The 10,104-nt window shown below is 35.2% G+C and overlaps 1 protein-coding gene across 1 annotated transcript; it reads left to right on the top strand.

Moving 5' to 3' along the window:
- Positions 1 to 495: 495 nt before the first annotated feature.
- LOC110789261 (uncharacterized) lies at positions 496 to 7,920 on the top strand. The gene is made up of 5 exons (XM_021993910.2): positions 496 to 836; positions 3,372 to 3,630; positions 4,055 to 4,160; positions 5,844 to 5,987; positions 7,568 to 7,920. The coding sequence occupies exons 2-5, from the start codon at positions 3,377 to 3,379 to the stop codon at positions 7,790 to 7,792; spliced, it is 729 nt and encodes a 242-aa protein (XP_021849602.1). The 5' UTR covers positions 496 to 836; positions 3,372 to 3,376; the 3' UTR covers positions 7,793 to 7,920.
- The last annotated feature ends 2,184 nt before the right edge of the window (positions 7,921 to 10,104 follow it).

The raw sequence follows: 10,104 nt of genomic DNA, 5'->3' as shown, positions 1-10,104 counted from the left end.
AATCGAAATAAATACTATTTGTACTCAGAGGTCCAAACTAGATGAATTGAAACACAACATGTGATTAGGTCGGAAATAGTGCGGGTTTGGGGAACCACTACAAAAATAAAGAGCAAGCAGGGCGACATTATTTGAGCAAAGAGGGCGAGTTTATAATCGCCTTTAAATAAACGACCAACTAGGGCGAGTTAATGTCGTTGTCTTACATTTGAACAATGAGGGCGACTTATTTGTGGTTGCCCTTTTTGATAAAAATACGAGGACGTGTTTTAAAATTTGCCCTCCTTAATCAAATAACTTTATGAAAATAATAAAACATAGAAAGAAAAACTCCAAAACACAAACCCAAGTCCCAAAACTCATTTTATCAAAGAGGGCGAAAAGATAATCGTTGTCGTATATTGTAACAATAAGCGCGATTACATTGTGTCGCCCTTTTCTAATAAAATGAATGACGATTTTTAATGTTGCCCTATTTGATAAAATATCTTAATGAAAAAACACCAAATGAATTTCCCCAGGACCCCAGGTCCCAGCCTGATTTTGAAAAACACCAAAAATAAACCCTAAAATGATAAACCCTAAACCCCCAATTCCATTCCCCCCAAATAAGCCATTCCAGATTATTCGCGGTTTTCTCCCTTGATTCTCCCTCAAATTCCTTCGCCATTCCAGCATTTCTGTCGAATTTTCATTATTGTTGGTAGATTGTGTATTGGTAGAGTACAACCTCGCTCCTGAGCAATACGAGCACGAGCACGAGGAGCAAAACTGTGATTGATGATATTTTAGAGAGATAAACTTCTGAAATCTCAAACTCCAGCTTTTCGAATCAGGCGAGTTCCTTATTTCGATTTTTCTTGTCGAATTTTGTATTAGGGTTGATGAATCCGAAAAAATGCCTGAAATTAATGCTTACACAAATGCTGATTCCTGATTTATTAGATTTTTTACTCTACGAATTCGATTACCTTTATTTCGTTAAGATTTGTACGTGTTTTATTATTTGTAAATTAGATTATTACTTTTAATCTATATTTTGCATTTGGATTCAATTTTTGGGCATGATTTATGATTGTATGGCTTAACTGAGAGAGACTATTCCTGTATGGAACTTCTTTGACACACATAAAGCTCGTCATATATCCTTGTTTTTGAAGCCAATTGGACGCATCATATCAGGTTTAAAATCTTTGCTACTGACTGAGGGTGGTATTTCTTCAAGTTTCCTGTTCTGAAGTCTTTTTAGTTTTAATGTGAACGAAATTGATTACAATAGTATAAATTTTGAACATTGGGTAACACAGACAACATAATGCTTATATCCGAGTAACCAGCTATGTTCAGGTTACAGATTAAAAGGTTAATGAAGGCTTGGAGTCAATAATAAATATCAACAAACACTAGGTGAGAGGTGAGGTGAGACTGGTAGTGAGCTTGATTCTTGTGCAAATTGCATGTTGGCTGATTTCTGTGTCAACGAAAAGCAAGTGCCATGAACTAAATAAGAGTAATCTGTCAATTCACTTCGAAAAGAAAGTGCCATTAACTAAATAAGTTTGAAGTCCTCTGTCTTTCGTTAACTAGTTCGATAAAAAACTAGAGTTGTATTTTGTCAATTCACTTCTGGATGGGTGAATGTCTGTAGTAGTCTGTTTTTATTATGTCCTTTTGGTACGTTTGATAGGGAGGAATTGGACGGGAAAGAAACGAAGAGAAAATGAGTGAAAATAGTGCAGAATTCAAGAATTGTAAGTAACAGAGTTTCTTTTATTTGCGGTGGAGGATTTTATGCCTTACATACATTGTTCATGATTAGATTACTTGTGGTGGCGAGGGTGTGATTTAGGTGCATCACTCGTTTGGTAGTTGACAAGATAGTAAGTAAATAGGACTGTTTTTGATGATTTGTTCTCTTCCCCGTTTCCCTCTTCTGGCCTTTTCGGCTTTATGGTGTGTCTTGGGGGTGCCTGTTTAAGCAGGATACTATTCGGCTTGCATTTCTGCATGAACAACAGTTAAGCTTTACAATAAACCGACTGCACGGAATTTAGTGTATGGTCTCTACCAAGTCACGCAATTTTTAACTGTAATAGGAATTAGTGTACAATGCCGTCTTTGATTGTAAGCAAAGAGGGCGAGCATGGTTGCCTTCCTTGAATTTAACAAAGAAGGCGAAAAATGGCGCCCCGTTAAATCTCAACCAAAGAGGGTGAAAATTAATGTTTGACCTGCAAAGCTAATACAACGGTTATAACAGGGCGACATTGAGGGCGATAAACATGTCGCCCTTATAGCTTAACAGGGCGATTTTTCAATGAAAGAGGGCGATTTTTCTTGCCCTCTTTGATCCTTTTTGTTGTAGTGAACCTCAAATACGCATTATAAGACCAACGCCAGACCTCAGCCTGAAAAAGCCCGAAAAAAACCCATACGACCCGTAAAGCCCGTACCAAATTTATGAGTTTGAGAATGAGTTTTTGTATTAAAACCCAGTCCAACCCGACTTTTGATCACCTCTACCTGTAATGAACTCGGTAGATTTTAAATATAATTAACATGAATTTGTTTTCAATAAATAAATAAATTATTAGTAGACTTGAAATTTACTTGACCCAAACCGAAATTCTCCTTACCGGAAACGACCCAAAGGCCAAAACTCTACTCACCCTAATCTGACCCGATTCGAATTTTTTTTTGCTACCCGGCCCAGCTCTAGTTTTGATGCTTCGTACTCTAATGGGCTTAATCCAAAACAAGGAAACATCAAAGCCGTGACTCACTGAGTCGACACTCCCGACTCGCGAGCTCTCACAAGCTCGTCGTAACTCCACTCCACCACCCTATAATCTCAACAAACCCACCCACAAAACCCTCTCCGTCATCAGTATTTGCAGCGATTAATCATCCCAAGGTATTTTTTGCTCTTCCGTTTATCTTTTCGCTAATTCCCGATTGAGTTTCGCCTTATGTTTGAAAACCTTACTAATAGGCCAAGGAAAGAGTTGGGATCAACAGGGATCTTTTAATCTTCGCTTTTCTTATTCAATTTAGTATTCTGAAACCTTTAATTTCTAGCTAATTAAGTGGGGTTAATCCGCATTTTGTTTTCTTATTTTTGCACTTTGTTTATGATTTTAGTTTCTGATGATGGGTGTTTAACTGTTCTTCGTTAAATTGCCCCCGGTTTGCATTCCTTTCCTAGATTATCTTGTTTTGGGGAAATTTGTGATTTTTCTTTTTGTTGTTAATCTGAGATTCCTGTTATAATTTATGCATTGTTGAGTGGTCATTAAGGGTTTGTTGGGGGAGAACGAAATCAGGGATTGAAATTTGCCCGATGTTTGATGTGTCTTTTTGTTCTTGTTTAGGAGTAATGGAGAGCATATTAGATACTATTGAGGAAGAGGTGAGTTTTGGAAATAGTGATGATGCGGAGATGATGGATATTGAAGAAGGAGAAGTTGTGGATGGGCATGTTTTAGGCAAAACTAATGACAGAAATGACAAGGAAGTGAAGATGGATTCGCAAGGCGGAAGTATTCAACCAGCAAAGAAGACGAGAAGGAAGAAGAAGAATAAGAAGAAAAAGAAAGGCCCACCCGCATCAGATGGAGAAAACATTGACAGGTTTGGGTTTGCCTTGCCGAGTCCTTTGTTTTGTGCCCTTCAATTGTATATTTTTAGCTGCATTGTCAATTTGTTGTTTTCCCTAGCATATGTGAGAATGCACATTGAATTGTGTTTTCATGAGAATGTAATTGTATGCACCCAGACTGGGTTTTTATGCACTATCAAGCTCCAAATTGAATTACATTTTCGTTCTTTTCTTTTTGGCGTTCCAAAGTCGTATGCAGAAGTTTCTTGCCTTTGTTAGCAGGACTCAATAGTGATTTTTCCGAAGTAGCAACCATCATGTCAATGATGTTGGAAGCATGGATATATTTCATGTTACTTGTAAAGCAAATTGACAATTTGTAATTGCAATTACAGTTGCATTCTTCTTCCAATTAAGCTGTGTCTTCTAAATGATTTTTTCATGTATTATCTACAGCTTTGTTTTGGATGTGTGTAAGCGGTTTAGAGAGAGAAAGTCATATTTGGTGTATGCTGCTGTTGGTGTTCTGGGAGTATTCGCTATTAAGGAACTTCTTAAAGAGGTAATACAGACCTTCAATTTTCAGATATCTTTGTTGTTGGTGCTGATATGGATGTCTTTGTATGTTCTATGTGCTCCTTATAATCAAATACACAATGAAAAGCTGTATCCAACTTGAGTGCTCTATACTTTTTTCATACACTTGCCTCTTTATGCAATCTGTCGTTTGATGCTACATGATAGTGGCTTCTGAATTCATTTTGTGGCATCATTCAAGGGATAGTTATTCACGGATGTTGATCCTGTGTATACATACCACTTCAGTATTTTCCGTTGTAATGGCTATTGTCATTGCACCAATCTTGATGGGTGACTATTTCTGTCTCTCTGATGCTTTCTCTAACAGAAATGCTTCTCTTTATTGCGACTCAAAGTCCACCTCATTTGTAGTAATTGTCAATTCCCGTCATACTTGTTACATAAGGTGTGCAAGCAAACAATCCAGTGAGTCTTGCACCAGCTATCTGTTTGGCAGCCTCAATAGCTCAGGACTCAAGGAACTACCCTTCATTTTACCTCCTCAGATATTCAATGACTTGCCTTACCTCTTTTTGTTTACTATTATAGGTTGAAAACTTACCTTAATTTGAACATGGCCTTGCAGACCTAATCTTTCTTCAATTTGAAAGGTGAGACTAATAAGGATTTTTCCAGAGAATCCTTTTCCAAACCTGAGATATATGGGCTCAAAGTCTTCTAAAGTTTCTGATGCTTGGTGTTGTTTTCCCACCTTTGCAGATACCTTTAGCGGAAGCTTATTACTTCTTTCAGTTATTCAGATATCTGGGCTGAGATATCCTCTGGGTGACTGACTTTGCACTTTGGTACTAATGTGGTGAACGTGACAAACTGATGAACCTTTCGAAGAACTTGCAGTTATTTTTTATTTTATTTTTGAAGAAAAAACCTGCAGTTACTCTTCTCAAGAACTTAATTGAAAATATCATAAGGTTTCTACTGTCTTCAGATTTGATACCAGAATTGTTGACCCACCCACTCACCTAATTTTATACTCAAACTTGAGAGACTTAGGAACAGTTTTTTTAGTTATAAAAGGTTTATTAAAACCACCTTCCCCCCAAAGCAAATTCAAGCAAATTCCCTCAATTTCCATTTTCAGTTCTTAATCTGCCATGGATTTTCGGAAAACATTTACCTTTTTAGTTATGAAGGAGTTTCTGTTCTTTATTTTTATCTCCCCCCACCCCCCTTCTTTCTTTTATGGTTTTCCGTATGGTGTCAGCTATTTGAAAAGAATATGAAGAGCCTTTATGTGACGTGGATTAGTTCATAATTGGTAAGGTGGCTAGTTATTTGCAATTTTTGTTGAATAGTCGATTTGTAAGTTTGTAATATATCTCATCACATTTATTGTGCCTTCGGTATACATAATTTTTTTCCCAATCGCGATTAATCATATTTTAGTAATTTAATTATTAGAAGTATTATGTTGTCTTGTTTGGTTTACTATTTTATATTTCGTATGTGTTTATTCAAAGAGCCATATTTTTCACATTATAGAGATTACGCTGAAACTTATGCTTTTATTTGGTTTGGTTTACTGCTACGTAGTGTTTCCTTTTTGCGGCAACCTTTTTCTGTCAATAGCTTACGCATTCTATGCTCCTTTCTTTCCACAATAGAAGTTATTATTCTTTTTCTCAATAGCATGTGTGAATTGCAGGTAGTAGCTGTCCAAGCTTGTGGAGGTCAGAAGACTGCTTTAGGTGATCGACATAGAACAGGGGGAGGCATACTGTGGAATATACTAAAGGCAAGAGACCCCAATGCCTATAAGGAGATAATGAAGAAAGGAAGGGAATTTGAGGTATGCATTATGGTCATGCTTTATTATACTTTCTTTTTACGTCCATTTGAAGTGAATTACTATTATCAAGTATCAAGTACTTCTTACATGTTATCTTGCATCTTATAAAAAACAAATTAAAGAAGTTTTCATTTCTGCTGCAAATATCTTGTGTCTTGACGATATTGTGATATGTTTAAAAAGCACATCATGGTGCTATTTTGGAGGTTTTGGGATTAAAGAACGGGAATTGCTGGTTTATTTTGGCCTGTGATATGTGGAAATTTGCAAATAATAGTTGTGAACTTCCTGAATGCTTGAAGTAAATCTGCCCCTTTTTTATGTCAATATGCTTTCAAATACAAAATAGTTAGGATTTGACCCCCTTTTGGGAGGATGCAGTCATCGGGTTAGATGGATCATGGATGCTTGATGTATATCGAAAATTAACATACGGAAATGTATAATGAAAATTAACATACTCCGTATCTTCTAACAAAAAGAAAATCTGGATAACTGTCCTCCTCTGTATAACATTGGACTTGGGAATATCTCAGTGAGCCAAATTATGTTCTCATCTAGTAAATTTAGAGAAACAGAGCTAGTGTCGAACACAAAATATTCTCTTTCTTTCGAAGTTTACTGGCTCATAACTGCCTTTGGATGTTCAATGCCTTGGATTTTTTGTAACTGCGGTCTAATGGATAGATGAAGGATGTATTCTTCTATTTATGGTAGGTTTGGTCATAGGTCAAGGATGTATTCTTCTTATGGATAGGTGAAGGATGTATTCTTCTTAATCAGACCTTCATGTTTGGTACGAGAGGATGAGGATATTCCCACCTTAAAAATCTAGCTAAAATAATAAAGTGTGTAGAAAAATCTAGCTAAAATAATATCTAGAATTTACCTAAGAAATATATAGTTACGTGTCTAGAAAAATCTAGCTAGTAAAGGAGATAGAAAATTCTAGAGAATGGAGATGACTTATAAATAGAGGCATTAAATGAAAAATGAAATACAATATTAATTTTATCTCATGTTCACCCTTGCTCTCCATATCAAAAACATAAGCACCAAATACCCACCAATTCTTCTGCACCAAAATTTCTAACATCTTTGCAATGTAATTGGGTTCAACTCTATTTATGACCTTTTTCTTTTACTTGGTACTTCATGTGGGAGCTTAGTAGCGGAAGCTCCCATCTTCTAACTATGAAGTTGGAGGTTCAATTATCATACAGGTTCTTGGGCACTTACCCCTTAACTTGGATCCAATTCTAATTTCTCTTTTTTGTGTCACATTCCTTTGATCTCACGGCATCGCCAACATACACTGTTGACAAATTTCTAAATTGATTTTAAAGTTCTGCAAATTGAGGGAGTGAGATTAGACTCAAAAAAGTAGATAGTCTCTTCTGGGCAATAGAACAAACTCTCCACCCAAATTAAACACACAAAGAATGCTCGTTTGTTGAAAGTATACAATAATGGAGATCCACGTTTGTGTAAAGAAGTAGATCGATATCTAATTTTAATAGGAACTCTATTCCTTTTTCAAAGTTATATATATCTTGTCTCATACTTCATGTGCTTTGCAGAAACAATTTATGCGACCAAGGGGCCAACCACCTAGTGCTTCAGATTCAACCACCATTAAACCGGTGCCTAGCACTTTAGAGAATGACTGTGAGATAAATACCCCAATTGAAGAACAATCAGGTCAGCCAAGCACCGGAGAGAAACGTATTCCTGTACATGATAGGATTAGGGTGCCTGTGTCGTATGATGATCTGTCTGTACAGGAACCACCAAACGTACAATGATCTTGAAACAAAGTTTTGACATATATCGACCAGTAATGGATAATTGAGATACTTTCTTTGTTTTGTGGTGTTGTTTTCTTCAAACTTCAATTCAAAGAGAGCATATGAGATCAAGTTTTGGCAACTAATGAATTGTTTTTTTTGGTATTCCTCGGAAGGTCAATGATGACTTATTTTTATGCCAATTATTGTCCACATCGGTCTTAGTTCAGGCCCACCCTAAATGTATTTTTCAGCCCTTAATCTCTTATGTTATGAGGTTGGTCCTTACCTTGATGTTGAATTATTAATTAACAAACATGGTTAAGCTGATATTGACAACAAACTTGCATCCGACCATGCACCCGACCATACCAAAGTAAAAACCGACGGTTAGTTTTCTAAAAATGACATCTATGTTAAATTCATCAAAGATGGACTTAAAGTGCAACCAGTGGTGATTTGGAGAATGATAATCCCTGACACGAACACTAAGAAAATTATGAATAGAAAACAGTAGTCTAATAATCAGATTGGTCAATAACCAGAGAGGAGGATCTTCTCACATGAAAAGCATCCCTAAATATCAACAAATTCCAAATCACCAGATTCATATTCCCACCCATCAATTTTCGTTCCCTGATTTGATACTCCAAGTCCTAATTTTTGTGTTTTGGATCTCACACAGCTACCGGAAGAACTACTAAATTTGCGTTTTTCCTTTTCTTTTTCTTTTTAATTATCTATTTTTAAAAGTAATTACGGAGTATCTAATTTGATTAAGTTAAAATCTTTATTTTCCCTAATAATAAATAAATTACTTGATTATTATTTTTATCCCGTATGGCTGTTGATTTTTGTATTTTTTTTTTCTTTTTTTTTAAGTTGAGATATTACTCATTATTGCCAAAAAAAATTAAGCTAGAAAGTAGGAGCATAATTTAATTGTAGTTTGATACAAATAATTTTTGGGCCCCCATTTCAAGGCATCATTATATTGGATTTATTTTGACTGAATTTATATTATTTGAATTTATCTGAACTTAATTGAACTTAACTGAACTTATTCGAACTTAACTGAACTTAACTTATATGAACTTGTTTTATCTAAAAAAAAACTTATTTTGTCTGAAATAAACTTATTTGTGTGTGAAAATGTCTGAAAAAAACTTATTTTTGTTGAACTTATATTATCTAAACTTAACTGAGCTTATCTGAACTTAACTGAACTTATTTTGTCTGAAGTAAGTCAAAATAACGAAATACTTAAGACGACTATACTACCAAACCACATAGTTTGGTTACACTTTTATAAGGCGGTTTACGCAAAAAATCACCTTAGTGTCATAGAAGTTAAGTAATGAAACCAATTAGTTAAGCAATGCAATCAATTAGTTAAGCACTGAAAATAATTAGATAAGCAATGGAGTCAATAACACGGTCTTTTCGATAAGACGAACTTTACACAAAAGTTGTCGTTGTTTAGTACTCACAAATCAAAATAAATACTCAATTTATTACCTGAAAGTACCATTTAACCTTAGTACAGAGTATAGGATTTAAGGACTATATCTAGTATAGTCTCAGAAAACCTCTTTTCATTTTCATGCACTTAAATATCCGAACGATCTATAAGATACACAATTTCCCGTTTAATTTCTTTTTTCTAATTAGATTCCTACTTATTGTGTTTTTTTTTTAGGGAAATTATTGTGCATCTTTTTTCTTTGAATTGGGCATCTTTTATATTTGAATAATACGTAGTTAACTTAATTGCTTCATAAAATAAGCTTATCTAAAGTCTACAAAAATGTTTGCTGACCGAAGCAAATGATACTGTCCAATTGAATTCAAAGGATGTTAAAAACATAACTTATTGCAATTGGTTTGATTAATTGTTGTTTACTTTTTGTAGGAGTATTATTTTAGATTACCTTTAGATTCTTCTAAGAAGGCATACAAAGTTATTCAACATCTATTGGATTCGCAATTTCGCATCTCTAATTAGTTGACTAAGGGCGTGTTCGGCGGTAGCGTTTGAGGTAGCGGGTAGCGTTTTGACCTAGTTAAGACGCTACTTGTAAAATTTGTAAGTGTTTGGTAAAGTAGCGATTTAGGTAGCGGTTAGCGGTTGAGGTAGCGGTTGGGTAGCTTTTGTCAAACGTTAAAATTAGTAGCGTTTAAGGTAGCGGGTAGCGTTTGACAAATTTATAATAAAGTTTTAAATAATATTCTTGCTTTTATTTTTATTTTTATAATATCAACCGCTACTTTTACCGAACACTCATATTAGTTACCGCTACTTTGACAGCTAACCGTTACCCTACTATTCA

Source organism: Spinacia oleracea, chromosome 1 (assembly GCF_020520425.1).
Source record: "Spinacia oleracea cultivar Varoflay chromosome 1, BTI_SOV_V1, whole genome shotgun sequence".
Taxonomy (NCBI): Eukaryota; Viridiplantae; Streptophyta; class Magnoliopsida; order Caryophyllales; family Amaranthaceae; genus Spinacia; species Spinacia oleracea.
This window is presented reverse-complemented; position numbering and strand designations above follow the sequence as displayed.